The sequence below is a fragment of the Quercus robur genome, chromosome 1 (genome assembly GCF_932294415.1).
Source record: "Quercus robur chromosome 1, dhQueRobu3.1, whole genome shotgun sequence".
Taxonomy (NCBI): Eukaryota; Viridiplantae; Streptophyta; class Magnoliopsida; order Fagales; family Fagaceae; genus Quercus; species Quercus robur.
In genome coordinates this window covers 9577295-9599156 of record NC_065534.1, presented here as the reverse complement: position 1 = coordinate 9599156, position 21862 = coordinate 9577295, and the positions used below count along the sequence as shown (strand labels likewise).

The 21862-nt window shown below is 33.5% G+C and overlaps 2 protein-coding genes and 1 pseudogene across 3 annotated transcripts; 2 read left to right on the top strand and 1 right to left on the bottom strand.

The window, feature by feature from the left end:
- The first annotated feature begins 586 nt into the window (after nt 1-586).
- Nucleotides 587-6148, top strand: LOC126719719 (probable cytokinin riboside 5'-monophosphate phosphoribohydrolase LOGL1). 2 transcript variants are annotated; one of them, XM_050422255.1, is made up of 7 exons: nt 587-801; nt 921-1018; nt 1227-1257; nt 1327-1426; nt 1589-1659; nt 4048-4191; nt 5413-5777. In XM_050422255.1, exons 1-7 carry the CDS (start codon nt 706-708, stop codon nt 5446-5448), a joined length of 576 nt encoding a protein of 191 aa, XP_050278212.1. In that variant the 5' UTR covers nt 587-705; the 3' UTR covers nt 5449-5777. The 2 variants fall into 2 exon arrangements, with proteins under 2 accessions (XP_050278212.1, XP_050278205.1); XM_050422248.1 differs by lacking the exon at nt 5413-5777 and adding an exon at nt 5815-6148 and having other exon boundaries at nt 609-801.
- A 1946-nt stretch (nt 6149-8094) lies between these two features.
- On the bottom strand, nt 8095-10336 carry LOC126719674 (uncharacterized). Its single transcript, XM_050422205.1, has one exon. The coding sequence runs from the start codon at nt 10012-10014 to the stop codon at nt 8332-8334; it is 1683 nt and encodes a 560-aa protein (XP_050278162.1). The 5' UTR covers nt 10015-10336; the 3' UTR covers nt 8095-8331.
- A 5333-nt stretch (nt 10337-15669) lies between these two features.
- Nucleotides 15670-20710, top strand: LOC126719659 (protochlorophyllide-dependent translocon component 52, chloroplastic-like; annotated as a pseudogene).
- Nucleotides 20711-21862: the final 1152 nt, after the last annotated feature.

Genomic DNA, 21862 nt, shown 5'->3' with positions numbered 1-21862 from the left:
TTTACTTCTGTCATTATTTTGAAGTACAGTTATATAATACTTTCTTTCTAACATAATAGTGGAGCTCATTAATAAATTTTTAGTACAGTGAGAATTTACTATTTATGTGAAAAAAGAATGTACGAGATAGATACATGTTCAAAGGCAATTAGATGAAAATATCCCACGGTTTACCAATAAAATTAAGAGAATATACATATTATTGTTCTTCCACTTCAATGGGAGTGCCTAGGGACAACATGAGCAGCACCCAAAAAAAAAAATGCTGCGTGGAACAAGTGACCTTTTATGTGATACAAAACTAAGCAACTAGCCACCAAACACAGACACCTAATTGGATTTTGCAAATCCAGCAAGGAAAGATGAACCTGCCCCCTGAATCACAAAGAGGTGATGAATAGTGTATATTATTGGTGCACCCACCAAATTAAAACAAATCTGACATAGAAAACAAAAGGTGGAAAAGAAAGAGAGAATCGCCTTTGACTCAAAAAAAACTTTCATACATATATATGGGCCATGAACAACATGTCTCACGTGTCACGCACGTCCTACACCTAGCATTCGATTGTTTTAATATTATAATAATATTGTCATATTTATGTATATATCAATGTGTAGAGATGTGTAGAGGACTTGGTTGTATTGAATAGTGAATATATATTTTCTGTAGTTTTTTTTGGACTTTGGAGTGAAGAGAGAAAGATGGGTAAGTTCAAAAGGGTCTGTGTCTTTTGTGGAAGTAATTCAGGGAATAGAAAGATATTTGGAGATGCAGCTCTTGATCTTGGAAGAGAATTGGTATGTACTCTCTCTCTCTTTCTCTCTCTCTCTCTCTCTCTCTCTCTCTCTCTTTTATATACACACACCAACACCATATAGGTGGGGTTTCAAAGATTAATTTGAGGGTTTATTTGCAGGTGGAGAAGAAGATGGATTTGGTGTATGGAGGAGGGAGTGTTGGGCTGATGGGGTTGGTTTCTCGAACAGTTTTTGATGGTGGATGTCATGTTCTAGGGTAAGGAATTCAATGGGGGAAGCAAATGAGTATTAAACTTTTACAGTTTATAGAGTTTAACAATATTTCTTTGATGTAGTTAATGTATGTGAAAGCCTCTTTCTAGTGCATATACATCCATTTACATAGACCAAGAAATTTGGTCTAATTCATGTATTCATGCACATCTTGTTTTTATTCTAACTTTTCTCTTTTCCTTTTTGGTTAGAGTTATCCCAAATGCACTTGTTCCACTTGAGGTATGAACATCAACATCTTTCTCAATCTCTCTCGTGTGGATGTGATTACTAATTATGACTTGCTCTCAGATATCTGGCCATGCAGTGGGAGAAGTGTTGATTGTATCAGATATGCATGAAAGGAAGGCTGAAATGGCTCGCCGAGCTGATGCTTTTGTTGCTCTTCCTGGTATGCAAATATTTGTTAATTAGAAATTAAAGAAATACATTATACTGTATAATATAAGAATTTATTTTTGGTAAGTATTATATATATTATGAGGATTTCATTTTTTAAGATAATATTGATGCAACCATTTGATTTTTTTCCCCCCTGTATATGAATGTGAAGGAGGTTATGGTACTATGGAAGAGTTGCTTGAGATAATAGCCTGGTCCCAGCTTGGAATCCATGACAAACCAGTAAGTTAAATTGCTTATGCATGTTTTCTATTTTATCTGAAAGGACAAAGTGCAAATTAATAGTGCTTCCTCAAGCATTATACTATCTAGAAAACACTAATTTTTTTGTACATTTAGAGTTCCAAAAGTTTCCTCAATTTAATTTATTGAAAATTTCTAAACTTGGCTTCTAGCAGTTGAGTCATATTTTTCATCATCCAATACATCGCAATTAAAATGATCATCCACTGTTTTTTAAGTTAATAATTTATTGCAAAATCATATAACTTTTTTAGATTACTTAATAAGCCATTTAAATATTACACACACACATATATATATATATATGGTTTTGGTCATTTAAAAATTGTCATGTAATTCAAATCAATTTGGGAAAAAAAAATCAAGTCTGTCCACTATGCTTCAAAGGAATGCAGCTAAGCACTAAGCAACCCTAGCGATAGCATGCATTAAACTATTTATTTCCCTCAAAGTCCAAGAAAGGGTAATATTGATGTTATAATAGCTAAAGGAATCTTCCCTGCTGCCCATCCAACTTTTTTAAATTAATTTTTCTTCCTAAGTATAAGTAATTAATTACACTCAAGTCACATTGCTTGTAGTTTTATGATTTGGAATATTTGCAATGAAAGTTTTGATATATCTAGATTTGACTTATTCATTTAAGAAAATCAAAGTGTGGTTCACATTGAGAGTATTATTTTGGTGTTTGTTAGGATGCAACTTGAAGTTAAAGTTTCATTTAATAGAACTATACGTGCAGATTTCGAGAAAATTATTATGGTCGGTTTAAAAAATATCAATGTCTAGTACTTGACATCGCTGGTTGTAGTCCTTTTCCTTGTTATTTCTCTTGCTTAAATGTATTTAGGTTTTGACCAAGATCTAGCATGCCAATTTTTCTTTTTCTTTTTTGTTTGATATTTCTTTTCACCTTCTCTCCATTGTCATCTCCTTTTTTCTTTTCTAAAATATACAGTAACACAACTTCTATCCTTGATTTTGGGAAGATTTACATTCCAAAGGTTTTGGGTTCATTGACTCAGCCAAAACAAATTATGTTTATCATTATTCTTTTAAGATTTATTCTTTGTGATATATCACTAAACATGTTTAAGTAAGTTGATCACTCACCCTATTCAATTTGATATTTTTCTACTCCTAGTTAAGTTGTAACCTATTGATCCCAGTAACATGGTTTTAGCTCAACTAAGAAAAGATTAAGAAATGTTCCCTTTTTTATTTTTTGTACAACCCCATAATATTTGAGCATCCATTTATAATTATGAAAGTATTCCTTGATTAAAGTAGGAGAAAATGGTATCAGAAATACAATGTTCTCAAATAATAAATGCTTTTTGAACCTTTCAATCCTGTAATATTCCTTTCAGAAGATTTAGCAATTTATACTTAAACACCTAAAATTCATTTTAGTTGTTTGACCCCAAAAAAAAGGGAGTCCATTTGAATTAGCTTGTTTTTGTTAGCTTATTTTGTTTAAAAAGTAATTTGGGATCTAAGAAAAGTATAGTTTTACTTTTATAAAAAAAATAGTGAAACTTTTAAAAATTTGTACATAAGTTGGCTGTGAGCATAAACAAAAAATCAAAGTTAAATTTCGCTTGAGGACAGGGTGTTGGGCATTGGGGTTCAATCTTATATTAGTCCCAAACTTTGCCAAGTAAATGCCTCAAGACTCAAGAGTTCTTTGCTCATTAAGTAGAGAAGAAGCTATATATAATTTTATTTTATTTTCTAAAGAAAGAAAAGAAATCCATGGGAGTTGACATTTGGATTTTGGAAACCATTGATAGTTTCTAATGCCTCTCCTAATCCCAACTTTATAATTAAAAAAAAAAAAAAAAAAAACTGTTTAATAGCTTAATTAGTCAAACCAACTTGGGCAATAAGTGTATAGCTGTATATGGTTAATAGCTTGATCTGGCCCTCAAACTTGACAGCTATCCAATTGTGACAACAATGGCAATGAAGTAGACTTAACACCCATTTTTAGGTCCACACTTAACCTAATCTTTCTTTGACAATATGGTTTTATAGTATCTTTAGAGCCAAAATTAAGAGTTAATGGTGTCTTAATTGTCACAACAATCACCTTCATGCAATGCATGTATCAAAATTTAATTAAGAAAAAAAATTGATGTAGACATTAAGGAAAAGTCGGTGAGATCAAATTTAAGAGTGAGGATGTTATTTCAGTTAAAAACAATAACAGTTCAGGGAAAAAGAAAAAAAGGAACCTTGACTTTAATGGTTATTTAACCTGAGTTGTGACCCCTTTTTTTGGGGGCCCTTTTTAGCCACATGTTACATAAGCTCACAAGTTTGACATAAACAAATTTGTATTTTCATATTTGGTTGCTAAAACAGGTAGGTCTCTTGAATATTGATGGATATTATGATTGCTTGCTGGGATTGTTTGACAAAGGAGTGGAAGAAGGATTTATTAATCCATCTGCTAGGAATATTGTCATATCTGCACAAACTTCTCGAGAGCTGCTACAGAAGATGGAGGTACTAATATACTTGTACATTAATTAATGACATAAATACTAATACAAATTTTGTATTTTGATAAAATTGCAAAAGTATATTCCATCAGTACTGGAATAGATGACAAAAAGAGGAAAATATTGAGGGAATAATAAGAAAATACCATTCAAGGCTATATGCAATAACAATAACGACATAAAACCTTAATCCCAAAACTTTGGGATCAATATGAGTACTTAACAATCTAATAGGAATTGTTTCTCAAAAAAAAAAAAAAATCTAACAGGAATTGAACATATGTTTTTTTTTCCGTCATTCTATTTTATCTAATATCATACTTTTTGTCACCTTAATGAATATGTCAATTTTTTACTACTTTTACCAATATTAATTTAGGTCTTCCTCTACCTCCTTTTTGTTCCCTCAACTTAAATCAAATTACTCGTTTTGCCATTAATGCATTAGCCATTCTCCTTTCCTTTTGACCAAACTATCTTAATTGATTTTCCCCAATTTTTTCATCAAAAGGAGCTACCAATCTTTAAACGAATTTCTTCGTTTCATTTCATATCTTTCATGGTATTTATACTTATTTGTCTTAATATTCTCATTTCAACTACACTTATTTTATGAACATATTGCTTCTTAATAGCTCAACATTAGATACTGTAGAGTATAACTATTAATCTTATAAATTTTGATTTAACTTAGTAAGTTTTCTACAATCACACAATAGTTCTAATTTACTCCTCTACTTTATCTATCTTAATCTTATAATATGATTGATATTCCTTTCAATCTCCCCATATTATGATTTGTTAATCCAAAATATCAAAAATAGTTACTTTTTGGTATTTTTAACCAACAAGCTTACAACTCTTTTATCTTTGATTTCACTTTTACTAAACTTAGAGTTTGCTTGAAATCCGCTTATTTTGTTGAAACTGAAAACTTTTTACTAAAAGTGCTATAGATAAAGGTAAAAGTTAGCTAAAATAGTGCAATGAGATCCATGAATAGTAGCAAAAATAAGCTGAATAATAAAATAAGTTAGTAAAAATAATCTTGCCAAACAGATACTTACACTATATAATTTTTTTGTTCATATTTCACATTAAAAAATTTCAATTCTAAAAAATTCTTTGAATTTCCAAGTTGGTGTTGACTTCCCTTCGAGTTTAATTCATCCACTTTTAGTTTCATTTTGTTTTTTGTTTTTTGTTTTTTGTTTTTTTGAGATAGATAGTGGAGGAGAGGAAGAGGAGGTTCGAACCATAAACATGAGACACTAAAAAAAAAAACACTTCATCTTGAATTGATTTAATGAAATAAGTTAATCCATACTAAAGTCATTTAGAGGCAGGTCAATTCTTAGGTGTACCGTATGGCTGACCATGGCAGAATTTTGGTCACCTTCAAAGCTTGAGATATATTAGAGCTCCAAGACCATTCTCTTGACAAAATGAAAGGGTCAAGGACAGTATATTTTACTTCGAATTGGATTTTTTTTTTCTTACATTGTAAAATCAACCAAAGGTATTGAGCAGGCAAAATATGCTTGTACTTGTAGTATTTCATCATATATGATAAACACAGTATTTCTCTCCTATCAATTGTTTCTTGAAGTCAGACATCTTTCTACAGGAATATATACCTGTGCATGATCAAGTAGCACCAAAACAAAGTTGGAACATAGAGGGAAACCAGAACGGAAGTTTGTAGCTCTTCATTTTTGTTTGCCATCCAAGAATGAAATGGGCCTTATTTGCAACAACACCATATTTCTAAAAGGCTGTTGGCATTGTGTGTGCAAGCGGATAAAGATTCACAAGAGACAATTGATATTCCAAATGGATAGGGGGTGCTACTTGTTCACAAAGACCCTTTCTTGATTTGTGCTTGATAGACTAACTTCACAAAAATGAATATTTATATTTTCCTGAAAAAGGAATAAATATAGTATAGCTTCAACATGCCACTGCAGGTGAATATATGTTTTTTTTTTTTTTTTTTTTTTTGGGAGTGAATGTTCTTGATATAGCAGTACGATTGACACAGCAGAATCAAACCATTAAAGCAGACAATCACAGGTTGACAAAATCAATTGGATTTTAGAACATTTACATTGCTGCTTGTGCATGATATAATTTAACTTCAGGCTACTCATTAGCAAGAGTATAAATGGGTCAGGTTGGGTCGAGATGGAGCATTTTTTTCAACCCAACTTAAGCTTATCGGGTTAAGCAAATTCCCAGCCCAATCCAATCCATTACACATGTAGAAACCAACAGTTAAGTTTGATTGGATTTGTGGGTTATGCTTACATGTTTCACACCTCATAAAAAATTGAACTTTCATTAATTATTTAGTTACTTTTTTATATAAACTATTACAATTCACATAATATTGTCTAAATTATGTTCCTAATTTTCAAATTCATCAAAACTAATTCTTAAAATACTAAAATGCATCAAACAAAACAAATAAAAATAAGAATAATAAGATAAACTTATATATAGTGGGTTGGGTTTGGTTGAATAGGTTGAAAAAGTATCAACCTAAACAAAACCCAACCTAACTTGAGCCTGAAAATAAAATTCCAACCCAACCCAAGGCATCGGGTTGGGTTGAGTTGGGTCAATTTTGTCAACTTAGTAGGTTGGATACACACCCCTACACATCAGTGTAAAATGCTATTGGCTCTTGCTGCAGTGGAACCCACACAGTCACCACTAAAATTAGGGGGAAGATGTTAATGTGTTATGCTTTGATGCATGGATTTGATTCCCATGTTGCTCATTAATTAAGAAACCTATTCCTCAAAAAACAGAAATCTTAAACGAATCGACCAACATGGACATTATGTTTGATACACACCAAAATATATTGAAATATAGACACAAATACATGAATTGTAACCACAAGCCAAAAGGGGCAAAACTACTCTACTTCCAGTTGCAGAGGCAAAAAGAAAGCACCTCTATCTTGGAGTATCATTCCATCTAAGAGATAAATTCCCATGTGCATGCAATAAATAAAAAGCTTCATTTGCTAGCAGAAATATCATTTGTACAGTTTCCTCTTCCCCTGATTTTCCCTTTTTCCCCATCTCTTTTGCAAAATTAAGACCATTAGCACAACATTCTCAGGAAGCAACAGTAAAACAGGTAGCAGTGCAGTTCCATAGCTGATTCAGGTTTCTATTTCAGTGACCAAAGCAAGACAAGTTTTGGGTTTGACCAATTATGGATGCAGTGGAAGGTTGTAAGACAGTTATTCTTCCACCATTTGCCAAAATCAGGGAAGAAAACCCCTGGGCACTTCCATATATTTTAATGGAGATAGAGACATAGACACCTCAAAAAGCAAAAGAGCAAAATCATGGTTCCTCTAATTAGATAAAGACAAACATAACATGCCTCTATCTTGCAAGTTCTGATCTGGGAGGAAATCCACATATGCATGCTAAGAGGGACAAATACTTTCATTGCAATAAGAAAAATGTATTTGCACAGGTTGCCTTTTCTATTTATTATATATTTTTTAAATAGTAATTTTTCATCCTATATGGGTAAGCTACAACTGGGGAAGGCTTATTACGAAACTATATAAGTAGCCATCTATCACCTTCAGAAAGCAACACCACATTAAGGAGATGGCAGTGCATTCAAACAGCTGATTCAGGCCTGAGTGATAATACAGTTCTGTTTCACTGACCAGTGCAATAAGAGTCATGCAATTCAATTTACAAGGGTTCCAGGAAATCTTTCTTTCTTACATTAGCAATTTACGCCTCCAGTCCATCCTTAATTCCCAACTGGTCAGCATATTCGTATATGAATCTTTAAATGCAACAGAAGAGTCACAAAGAAAAAGAATTCATTTACTCGTGGAAGATAATAACTGATAATACTTACACAAGAATAAAAAGATAAAAACTCAACAGTTGGTATTGAAAAAAATTAGAGTGCACATTCCAATAAGTTGAATCTATGGTACACATATGGGCTAGTCATAGAGAAGGTTCATCAATACAATAAAAGAACATTAAAATACAAAGAAACCTGAATTGACTCAAAAGTATCATTCTGAAACTGAGTCAAAGAAGTAAAAGCATGATTCAATTCAAGTAAAGATGCATTAGGGTATTATCCAACCTGTTCAGCAAGTATTAATTCCATCCTTGCAATCTTTGGTCAAATTGTAGAAGGTTTCCACACGTGTCTTTGCCCTATAAAGGACCTCAGTATCCACCTCAACTCTCATGTACCCATCAAACTCAACCGGTCGTCCATTATTTAGAATCATCGTCTCATTGTACCACTCACTTTTATTTCCCCACAATTCCTTGTAATCATCAAGCAAATGGACCTTATACTGAGACCTCAATTTATCGAAATAATTGTAAAATGGTTCATTGGTGGCTATATACAGATTCCTCCAAGGCTGAATAATCTCTTTAAGCTTTGCAAGGATTGCTTCAGGGGATGTATCAGAATTCAAATGAGGCCAAAGCTCTTTATTCTGTGCCTTCTCCCCTCGAACTACATGAACTGCATCAAAATCCCAGTCCAGATTCCCACTGATTTCTGAAACAATGTTCATCAATCTCTTTGATTTCCAAATAGCATGCCATGGCCTCTGGATGTAGTTTGCAGCCTGCCCTTCACATACTCTATACCAATAATTCTCCGGCTCTGGAGCATCAAACTGCCTCCATATCACTGTGTTCTTATCTTTCTTGAGTTGCATCGGTGTCATCTTATGGCTCACAACCTTCCTAACAGGCAGTTTCCTCTTATGGCTCCGATCCCATTTCTTCCAACCTCTCAAAAACACATCCTCTTCCACAATTGATGCCACCTCCTTAAGATGCTCAAAGTCAAAATAGTACCGAAAATCCTTTCCCTCCTCATCTTTATTACTCGGATTATAAGTTGCTGCCAAGCACATATTCAAATCCATCACAAACGTCCTATTCAAATACATAGCCTCCCCTAAGCCACACAACAAACTCCAAAGGTAATGATTCATTCCCTTACAGTAATCCCCTCCACGCGAATAGTACAAATACTTCCCCTTTCTAAAATTCATCTCTGACCCCAAACTCGGGATTGTGTCATTGATCTCCTCATCCTGGACCGGTGGGGCAATCTTGGGACTGCTTGGTCTGCCCTTCGTGGCATTACTGATTCTACTCCTAGACCGTCGGGCATTAATACCCGAATGCCACCCACCCGCATGCACCACTTTATATGTACAATTCTCTCCAACCCCAAACCTAAACCTCCTAAAATCCCTATACTTCCTCCAAGACTTCTCTTTTTTATTCCTAAACCTCCAAGACACATCACACTCTTCCTCTTTTGACCCATTAACTGGAGTCTGATAATCCAAAAACACAATGGACTTAAAAACCCTCAAATTGAACTTCTCAACCGCAAGCAAAACCCGGGGATCAGAACAGTTCAAGACCCGTGATTCATCACAACCCGAATCAGATTTCGGTGTCAAATTGGCAATTCTCTCTTCAGTTTTCTCAATCACCTCCTCGGTGATTGAGAAGCCCACCGGCCCAGAAGCCGGTGACTCTGCCTTCCCAAGAGTCAAATCTTCCCCAGTTTTGAGGATAGAGTTGTCATTTTGGAAAGTGGCATTCTCAGATTCAGTGAAAAGCTTGGTCAGAGCCGGAGCAGACTCAAGCCATGGATCTGGAGGCTGGTAAGTGATGGCAATTACTGTAATTATAAGTACTGAGAACACAAACACTGAGAAACACAGATTGCTTATCAGTTTTATTAGGTTTTGCCCAATGGGCTCAGTGCTTGGATTTGAGTCTTTCATGGGGTTTTAAGTTTTCTCCACTTTTTAGAGAAAAAAAAACCCAAATACCCTTTTCAGTTTCTTGATTCAGTGAGCAATCAGATCTTGAAACTAGTGCAAGAACGAAATAAAGTTTGGAACTTTAAGTGGAAAAGAGAGAAATTGGGTAAGGGTTTTCACTTACAGCTGAAAATGGAGATCTGATGGGTCTTTGGCAGAGATGACTTTGATTACACACTTGTGGATGTCTGGTATGTTATGGAGATCTGTCTGTTTGTACTTTTGTTTGGAGTAATATGTTAAGAAGCCAAGCTGCCAAAGGAAAGGAGTGTGTGTGTTGGATTGTCTGCATCAGTTGGTGCAAGTGGTTTAGCATAAGCAATGCCATGTCAGCATGATAATTGTTTACCTTTTTTTCAATTTTTTTTTGTCCAAAAAAATACGATTTTGATTGATTAATTTAAAACTATGTCAATTTATGAGGTTAAAAATATAAAACTCACCATCTATGTTTCACTATAATTCATTTAAGTCCCTTAATTTTGCTTCTTCTTTTTTTCATTTTAGTTTTTTAAATTTCAAATTTATTCAATTAATGCATCTTGATCAACTTCTGTTAATTTAAAAAAAAAAATTATAGAATTTTTTTTAAGGTGTAAATGCACTTTTAGTCCTTACATTTTTCACATTTTTCCATTTTGGTCCCTATATTTTATTTTTACCACTTTTAGTCCCTAAACCAATTAACGCGTGACATTTAAGTCCTTATCGTCAGCCAACCAACGGGAAAAGCTGAGGTGGCAGACAGAACACCCTATTAGTTGACGTGGCGTTAATGTGGCATTGATGTGGCAATTAAAATATTATTTGGCATTTTTATATGCCACGTCAACACTTTAATTTTTTATAAAAAGCCACGTCAGAAAATTTAAACAAAAAAAAATAAATTAAAGAAAATAAATTTTTTATATCCCAATATTGCTTTGGCTCTTGATTTTTTGAATTATCTCAAAAACCCGTGACAAACATATTGATGAAAAAGATAGCATGTTTACAACTCTAAAACAATTCAAAGAACTCAACAAAATAAAAGAGGAAGTGAGGAGCGAAACTAATGGCACTGAGGGGATTGCAACGGCAGTGCTAGGCAAAAGTGATAGCGTCAGCTTCAGATCCAATGGTACGGTGGTGTTGCAACGTCATCGAATGGGTTGTGGGCTTGACGGTGTCAAGGGTTAACGGTAGAGATTTTTGGGTTGAGTGTTTGGCTGGTGGGGTTCTCAGGTGCTGGTAGGTGAGGTGTTTCCATGGTAGCAGAAGGTGGTTTTTTTAGTGGTGTGGTGGATGGGTTTTTGGTGGTGGGAAACACGATGAGTTTTCAGTGTCACTGTGCGCGGAGCTCTGTCATCGAATCGGGGCATTCACAGATCGGTTGGTGTTGGTCACGATCTCTCTAACCTGGGTTTGTTTTTCCATGTGGGTGTTGGTTTGTTTTAAATTTTTGGGTTTGTTTTTTTGTGGGTTTGATGATTTTTCTGGGTTTATGGGTTTGATTTGTTGGAGGTTTTGGTGGAGGATGGTGTTTGGATGGAAAATGGGAATATCGCCAGTGGTGGTCGTGGCATGCATCAAGAAGAGAATCCACTGCCCATGAGTGGATATCTGGGTTTGTTTGAAACTTGCATGAGTGGGTATCTGGGTTTGTTTGAGACTTGTGTGACTAAGTTTGTTCAGATTTAGGTTTATGGGTATATTTCTTCGATTTTTATATGGTTTGGTTTGGTTTCTTTGATTTATTTCTTGTTTTTCTAGATTTGATGGAGGAGATTTGGTTGTTGGATTTGGATTTGGGGTTTGCTGGAGATTGGTTTATGAACAAGAAGAACATCTTCAGTTCTTACAAAAAAATAATTGAAAGTAAAAAAAAAAAAAATTTAAGTTTTGTTTTTAATTTTTTTTTGTTTAAATTTTCTGACGTGGCTTTTTATAAAAAATTAAAATACTGACGTGACATATAAAAATGCCAAATAATATTTTTTTAATAGTATTTTAATTGCCACGTCAGTGCCATGTCAGCTAATAGGGTGTTCCGTCTGCCACCTCAACTTTTCCCATTAGTTGGCTGACGGGAAGGACTTAAATGTTACGCGTTAATTGGTTTAGAGACTAAAAGTGGTAAAAAATAAAATGTAGGGACCAAAATGGAAAAAGTGCAAAATGTAGGGACTAAAAGTGCATTTACGCATTTTTTAATTTAAAAATTTTGAAAAAAAAAATTAAAATTTGGACAATTAATCGCAACATTTCACAAAAATTGATAGAAAGACTTTAATAAAATAAACTTGAAATTTAGAAGATTGAAATAAACGAAAACAAAGTTAGATGACTAAAATAAATTCTAATGAAACTTAGAATGTGAGTTTTGCATTTTAGTCTTTCTTTTAATCAAATTATGGATCTATTTTGAAATTTTTAATGACTAATTAGAGAGAGAGAATTTTATATAAGATGAATGGAGAAAAGCATATGATAGAAAATATTTTATTTTTGGCCAAAGGTCAAAAAACTTCTTATCCATTGGGTTTTTTTTTTTTTTTTTGGCCCTTGGTATTGAAGCTGTGTATCGAAGGCAATCCTTTGAGATGTGTTAATCGCAATGAGGACTTCATCTTTTATGATTCATCATAATGGGGAGTTTGATTCCAAAAATGCTTTATGTCATTGCTGCAGGAAATAATTGCCATCTGGATCCTTTTATTGTTAATTGCAGGGGCAGAGGTACCCTACAAATTATAATGATTGACCCCTCCAAAAATTTTCAAAGAACCTTCTTGTTGTCAATGGAAGAAAATTGGTCTAGTATAGTTGGATAGGCCACCTAATACGTGAGTCTAAACTACTCTTAATTTAAATCATAATAAAAGAGAAAGTAACCAAGTGGCCCACCTACTTGCACAACATACTAAGAACCTGAAGTTTCCAAACTATCGAATAAAAGATACTCTATGGTTCTAGAGTTCCAATTAGCTATGAATATTCATCATCTTCATAGTTCATGTTTTTTTTTTTTTTTTTTTTTTTTTTTTTTTTTTTTTTTTTACTGTTGTTTTGGATAATGACTTTCCTATTAAAAAAAATGTCATAGAGATCTGTTCATTGTTAGTTTTTATGTTATTTCCCTTTAAAATATTACAATGATTGCATTTAGCCATTCACAATTCCAATATTTAGTTAGTTTCTCAAGTGGACTCCACACAAACAATACACACACTTTTACTAAAATCTTATAAATCCCTAGACTTTTACCAAAATCTAATAAATCCCTAATCTCTAGGTGTCTTTCTTTTTATTTTTTCTAAGAATAGAAAAAGGACGTTGTTCCTATTGTTTTCAGTTTTTAAATGCAATGCGCGTTGCTCAAATTGGTGTGTTTTTCTTTTCATTCTTAATTAGCCTTCAAATTCATTTATTCTAGTCCCATCATCATCATTTTTTCACAAAATTTGATCATTTTCTCATATTTCCAATTTTTTTTCCTCATATGTTTTTCTCTCATTATCATCATCTCATTTTTATATATATTTTAAGTTGATTTTTTGTTTTCCTTTTGAATCCAGGTGCCTTATAAGTTGTACCAACATTGATATGTTTCTACAACAGAGTTTAGGTTGTGCTAGAGATAAGAAACATTCATAAGTCTTAACCCCCTCCCAATTTGAAAAAAGGGAAAAATTGTTAAGAATTTTACTATGAAAATGATAATGAATGGAATTTATTTTATGAATGGTCATCATCAAGCACAATTCTAACAGGTGATGCTAAGGCTTTAAAAAAAAAATTCTTTTATATGTTTATAGCAAATTGAACAATTTTTTTTTTTAATCTTATTTCAGTTTTAAAATATTATAAAATGTTAAATTTGACTATTTTATATAGAATATAATTATTGTATTAATTAAGAGTTATGACTAGCATATAAATATATAATTCACCCCCCCAAGTGGAAAATCCTGACTACGCCCTTGCAGCTGAACCCAAACCTATTGCCAAAGCCAAAATTAACCACCACCACCATCACAATTCACAGCCAAAATACACAAAACCCACACCCAAACTTAACCACCATTGCAGCCAAAATCAAAGAAACTCACACCCAAAATCAATCACCGCCACCACTATAGTCAAAATCCACAAAATTATACCCAAAATCAACCACCACCACCACACCCATAGAGATGGAGAGATAGAGAAAAGAGGAGAGAGAAGAAAAAAAAAACCACTGAAGAAAAAGAGAAAGAGAGAGAGAAGAGAGGAACAATGATAAAAAATATAAATAAATAAATAAAAGAAGGAGGAAAACTGGAAAAGAGAGGAGAAGCCCCAAAGAAAAAAGAAAAAAGGAAAAAGAAAAAAGAGGAAGAGACGAGACGAACAAGAGAAAGTGAAAAAGTAAGAAAGAATTATTATTTTTTTTTTCTTTTGATAATAGAAAAAACAAATATTATTTGATATTTGTGAGCTGCACTAGACTGTAGCTCATTGGTGGCTATATATACAGATTCCTCCAAAGCTAAATAATTTCTCTAAGCTTCGCAAGGATTGCATTAGGGAATAGCACCATCAATGTTGCTTTATTTTTGTTAGGTGAGTCGTTAAAAATAACAATTTGACAATTTAGGATCCGTTTGGATAGAACTTATTTTACTGAAATTGAAAATTGAAAACTGAAAATATTGTAGCAAAATAATTTTTAAATGTGTGAATAGTATTATGGGACTTATTTTTAATGAAAAAGTTACTGAAAGACTGTTTAACAAATGCAGCTAAAAAAAAAAAAAAAAAAAGCTGAAAACAAGCTACAGTATAAAACATGGACGCGCAACGATGGATCCAAACCCCACCTTAGTACCGTTACTTTGAATGCGTGGAACCCAATCACCTAAATTTGACAATTTAACACTATTACTGTGAATGCTTAGAAACAATTACCCATATTTGACAATTTAGCACTGTTACTGTATGAATGTCTGGAACCCCTCACCCAAATGTGAGAGGGGATACATGCACAGGATGATTGTAAATTTTTTCCTTTCTGAGTGGGTGGTTGTTGTCTTGTTCGCGTCATATAAAATAAAAATTCCTAGCAATGGCATGCTGTTGATTCAGGATTGGTAAAAGATTTTTAATAACATTGTTTAAATTTTTAATAAGTGTATAAAAATACATGTTGTGTTAAACATCATTACTAGCGTGATACACGTTCACCCATTATTCCTACTAAATCGATGGCTAGAAAATTTTTTGAGTGGACACATGCACAGGATGATTGTAAATTTTTTCCTTTCTGAGTGGGTGGTTGTTGTCTTGTTCGCGTCATATAAAATAAAAATTCCTAGCAATGGCATGCTGTTGATTTAGGATTGGTAAAAGATTTTTAATAACATTGTTTAAATTTTTAATAAGTGTATAAAAATACATGTTGTGTTAAACATCATTACTAGCGTGATACACGTTCACCCATTATTCCTACTAAATTATTCCTACTAAATCGATAGCTAGAAAATTCTAATAAAGTTTTCAACTTTATTCAACAACTCAGGCCTCAAGTTGAGTCCACCATTATAATAAAGTTTTGAACAGCCTCACGTTTCTCACTTTTTTTTAGTTTGAGCTGTGAAAGAAGCAGCCATGGAAGTTCTCAGAGCTTCCTCAGTTCCTTCTTTTCACATCCGAACAACACTTGATAAAACCAAAGTGAGAAGGCCCATGTTCTTAAATTTTCATTCCAATCCAACACCCAGTTCAACTTTCTCATTAGTCTACAAAAAACAATCAAAATTTAAGATTTTTAACACCATATCATCCACGGTTTCAACAGAACCCACAAACCCACCTGAGCCAGTGCTTGAAACTCACAGTCAAGGTGAGAAATTTGATTGGTATTCACAATGGTACCCTGTTATGCCAATCTGTGACCTGGACAAGAGGAGGCCACATGCAAAAAAGGTGATAGGTCTTGATGTGGTTGTGTGGTGGGATAGGAATGAGGAAACTTGGAAAGTGTTTGATGATAGGTGTCCTCATAGGTTGGCTCCATTGTCTGAGGGGAGGATTGATCAGTGGGGTAGGTTGCAGTGTGTGTACCATGGTTGGTGTTTTAATGGTTCTGGTAACTGCAAGTTCATCCCTCAAGCAAATCCTGATGGCCCTCCAGTAAAAACTCTTGAATTCAAATGTCCCATGTTAAGAACTTGGGATCAACATTTTGCAAATTCTTTTGCAAGTGTTGTCATTCCTTTAATATATTTAGATAGGATTCTTGTCATATATGAATGGAAAACTTGGTATCTGTTACATTTTATCCAATGTTAGGCTGTGACAAGATTACAAATTTCGGTGCTTTGTCAGTACCTCTCATTCCCTCGGAAGAACAATCAGGGAAGTAAAGAAGAAACTTTGAGATTGAATCTTTCTATTGTTTGCATAATTGGCCAAGAGCTTTATACCTCTACTGGTTGGCATCTCGTAGTGTTTCCAAGACATTCAGGATTCAAGTCTCTCCCTTTCTGTTGTAACTATCGAATTATTGTTTGCATAATAGAAATGGTTATATTTGCATGTAGCTTTTCCTCATTTATGACCTCAACGCATAACACAAACAATCAAATCTGATATAATCATGTCTAGTTGATCGTTATATTTTTCTGCTTCATCTTGTATTCTTTTCATCCATTTTTTGAATGTTTATCTTATTTTATTTCCTTGTATAAATAAAAGGAACAGAGTATGTCAATGTTTTTGCAGGAATTTTTTACAATAGCAGATGGAATTTGGTTATGGGATTTTATGATGTAATTTCGCGTTGAAGCTAGAGGATTGTACAATTACGATATCAATTGGCCAATGCAATTGGTGAATAACCTTTCCAAATAATTATGCAGGTGCAGACAGCCAAGAAAGCGTGTGTAGCTGTTTATCCAAGTACTGTGCAGAACAACATAGTTTGGTTTTGGCCAAACTTGGATCCTCGATACAAAGATATTCTTGTGGAGAAGAAACCCCCCTACATCCCAGAAATAGATGATCCTTCATATACTAACTTAATGGGAAATAGAGATATTCCTTATGGGTATGATCTGCCACTATCTTCTGAAAAAAAAAAACCAGTTATCTTGGAAAACATAGATTCAATTTTTTCTACTCATGTAACTATATCTGGCCTTTTTTCCAGCTATATGTTATATAACTTTTAGGCACCTGTAATGCTGAAGGACAAAGTATTAATATTTTCTAATTTCATTTTGGTCAATTCATAAGAAAGTTCATATCTTTTTGACTGATTGTAAATGGTTTATTCTTCCTTTTTAATTGGCATAAATATTGTATGCAAGGTTTTCAAATGTGTGCATCACTAAAAGTTGGGCTCCTGTATTTGGGTTTTGCTTTTTCTTCTTATATCTTACCTCCTTTCTCTTAGCAGATCTGATTGGGAATATATCGATTTTGCAATTTCAGATATGAGATATTGATTGAGAATCTTATGGACCCTGCTCATATTCCTTATGCGCATCATGGAATAATAGAAATTCTACCATCCAAAAACAGATAAGTTTTGAATAATCCTTATGTTCTGCCAATATGTTTTGTTGTCTTTATTTATGATTGAAACCAAGTTACCTTCACAGTGAAGGCTGATAGAGAGGGGGGCAAACCGCTTGAATTTATGATTGAAAAGTTAGACATCAATGGGTTCAATACAGTTCAGTTTCAGGAATGGAACAGAAGCAAATTTATTGCCCCATACCTGTTTTATGCATGTCTTAAGCCCGATGATCAAGATGATGGATCTGAATCATCAGCTGGAACCAGAAAGGTCATCTATTAGATTGATTAATCTTTTATACATAGATGAAACTTGCACAATTTTTGGTTAATTCTTATTTATGTATTTCATTTTTCGATCCTTAGTAATTCTATTTATGTTAATCTTGGTTGATGCAGGATACATCTGTGCAGCAGGAATTTTTTTTAATTTTTTTTTTGTATTCCAGTTAGTTCAGGGAGTAGCAGATTGATATGGAGCTTCCCACGAAACTTTGGTCATTGGATTGATAAAGTTGTGCCACGATGGATTTTTCATATGGGACAAAACCTGGTTATAGACTCTGATTTATATCTTCTTCACATAGAGGTGACTCCCATCCCCTTGAATGTTTATTTATTTATTTATTATTATTATTTTTAATCTAGGTAAGTGGTCTATTCCATTATACATTACTTTTGCTTTTGACAAGTTACTATCGAAGTTAATGGTATAGGTTCACCAGGTCAACCTTACTAGAGATTCAAGGGTTCTTCTATTTTAAAAGATAATAATGTAGGATATTATTCTCAATATGGTACAAACCCAACTTGTAAGGTTTCCAAATGTAATTTGAGAGTGAAAGAGAAATGACACTGAACAACAACCATATATCCTATATTTCTTTCATATGTATACATATCACTGTTTAAACTATGTAGAATAGGTTATTCAATGTCTCGATTTAGTTATTATTTTACTTGTTTTGCTATTAAATTAACCAAGTTTTGAATTAGAATTTGTAAATATTTACTTGGTAGCATTAGTAGCTGGCGAAATCACTTTCCAGTTCTATCTTGTTTTATAGATTATTGCTTAAAGTATAACAGCATTTTTTTACTATGATTATTTTCTAAACACTGCACAGAGATGGTTCAATATTTTAGAACTTTCTTTCCATGTAAATGTCTAATGATTCTAATTTTATTTTTTTCTTAAATGTAACTTTTTATATGATAGGGTAGAAATTGCTCCCTACATATTTCCACCAATAAATGGTGATTTACCCTGCCGTGAAGTGTAGTTTTGTTTTGTTTTGTTTTGTTTTTTTTTTTTTTTTTTTTTTTTTTTTTTTTTTTTTTTTTTTTTTTTTTTTTTCTAACCAACGCTTTAGGGTGTGTTTGGTTGGAATGGTGGCAAAGTGTGAAAATAGAAAATAGTGGAAGGATAAAAGAGTGAAAGGATAGAAAAGATTTTAATGTCCCTTATTTTTGTTTGGTTGGGAGTGAAAAAGTGGAAGAATGGAAAAAGTGAATTTGTATAAATTTACTCATATACCTTTGTTAAAAAATGATGCTCAATTTAAACAAAAAGTGATAAGCAACACAAAAAAAAAAAAGCACCACACCCAAGAAATCAAAAGGAAAAAATATATAAAAATAATAAATAAATAAAAAGAGAAGGTAACGCCCAGGAAACCATAAGGAAAAATAAAATAAAAAAAGCCAATAATTTTGTCATTTTAGCATCAAACTCCCCGCACTTGGTTTTCTCTCCATTTTAGAGAGAAATTTTGTGTGGGCCCGGATGGAAAATGCCTGAGCCCCACCAGAAAATTTTCTCTCCCTCCCCCCTTACCAAACAACACCCTTCCTCATTTTTCCTCCTTTTTTCTCTCTCTTTTTTTTTTTATCCCACCTATTTCACCTCCTACCAAACACACTCTTAGTCTTTAGTCAAGTCTCCTGCAGTAAGAGAAACAAATTGGTTGTGAGAGTTGTTCTTTAAATGTATTGTATCACATACTGGTCACAAAAATTGAGACTCATAATAACATTGTATTACATTTTAGTAGTGGTATCTGACTCCTAAGTTCTTTCAATAGGAACGTAAGATAATGGATGTTGGTCCTGCCAATTGGCAGAAAGCTTGTTTTGTGCCAACAAAATCAGATGCCTTTGTGATTGGATTTAGAAAATGGTTAAACAAATATGCTGGTGGTCAAGTTGATTGGAGAGGCAAGTATAGTGGAGCTCTTCCCCCAACTCCTCCTAGAGAGCAGTTGATGGACAGGTAATTCATACAACTACCAATGTGGATTCAAGCTAGAATTTGATACTTTTGTTGATTATCTAGAAATAGTATCATTTTTGAGAACATTATACAACAACATGATAGATCTTTCTTGATGTATCATGCATAGAATAAATAGCTAAACCTGTTTCTTGTTAATTATCGACAAGAGATCAGGTGCAAACTTCACTTACATCAACAGCTTACACAGTTAAACTTGTCATAATACCTTAAGGCTTCTTTCTTTCTCTGTTTGCAGAAAGCCAAGGACACTAGAAATTATGGTATAGTGTGAGGCCTTTTAGAAGATTCAAGAAATTTCTAATCTGACCAGTACACGCATATTCCTCCTTTTATGTGGTGTCTCATAGCACTGCTTGTTTCATAATTCATTTATGAGAACTGGTTCATAGAAATTATCTTTCACAATCTTTTTCAGGTACTGGTCCCATGTTGTGAACTGCCCTAGTTGCAATGCAGCATACAAATGTTTCAATGTACTTGAAGTTGTCCTCCGAGTAGTTTCTGTTGCTTCAATTGCGATTGCTGCTGCAGCCAAGCAGGGTGCAATCTCAGTAGCTGTGAGAACCACGATGGTCTTGATGGCAGTACTATTCTATGCATCTTCAAGATCGTTGGCTCGCTTCATCTACAAAAACTTCCATTACCATGACTACGATCATGCTTTTCGCTGATGCTAGTATAGCTTATTGTCCAACCTTAAAACACTATATTCAATGGTGTAAATATGGCTTTAGCGTAAATGCGTGTACAATAAAGGTTAATGAAACTTGCATAAAGAAAAATATGACATTCCTGGTCTTTATGTGTTTATAACTTGCTTAATACTCACCAAAAATTCTTGTAGTTCAATGACATTACCTAATTATCTTCCGATAAAGAAAACTATGGTTCAATCCCTCTTCCCATTTTCTTATTTTAAGCAAAAAAAATTGATTTTTTGCTCATTTTTTTCACTTTTTTTTATTAGTGTGTGAGTGACGCGGGTATTTTAAGAAAGTGATTATATAAAATGGAAATAATGAAAAAATAAATGAAGAGTGAATATTTTATGGAAATTGAAATTCAACGTGACTGTTTTGAATTCTCAAATGTAATTGAAAAAAAAAATCCTCCGGCAAAAACAAAATTCTATCTTACACCTTTAAGATTTTATCTTTTAGATTTAACTACTCTGACAAATAACATGACAGTTTGTAGTTTGTACGTATTGAAAGTGAAACACGTTTCAAATACCCATAAATGCCCTGACAAGCAAAGTGCCAAATCCATGCAAAGGCTTGAAACTTTGAACACACAGATTGACTGGCGACCCTCTACCTTGGGGAGCATGGCTGCCGATTTAGTTTCAAAACCGCAAGCAGAGCCAGTAAGCCACACAGGGGCGGAGGAGGCATGCTTTGGAGGGGCCACAGCGCCCCCCCCCCCCCCCCCCTCTAAAACCTCTATAAGAGCATCTTTAATGATATATGTAAAGACAAAATATTCTCTATAATAGATAATGACACCTTAAAAAGAGTCTCCAATAGATTCTCTATAGGTGGAATTTTTTTTGGCTCATGAACAGTAGCTCATCATCAAGTCTAATGGGCTACTCATCAAGTCTAATGGGCTACTGTTCATTCTTCAAATGACTTTTTTATATTATAATAATCAAGTGTTGAATAAAAAAAAATGTTGGAAGATGTGTAGTTGTTAAAAAAAGTATAAATAATGAATGAATAAATAATATTTAAATGAGATAGAGAATTTGTTGGAAAGTGTATTTAAAAAAGTGGGTAAATAAAGGTAAAAGTCACTGTTCATTCTCCAAACAGTACAAAAATTTGATAAATTTGCTGGAGATGCTCTAATAGTAGGAAGAAATAGGTCTCACACTTTCTCATTTAAGAGCTGCCCCTATGAGAAAAACTTGGCCCCTCCTCCAATATGTAGCCATAAAAATGTCCCACCCCAAATTCCTACTTTTCATCT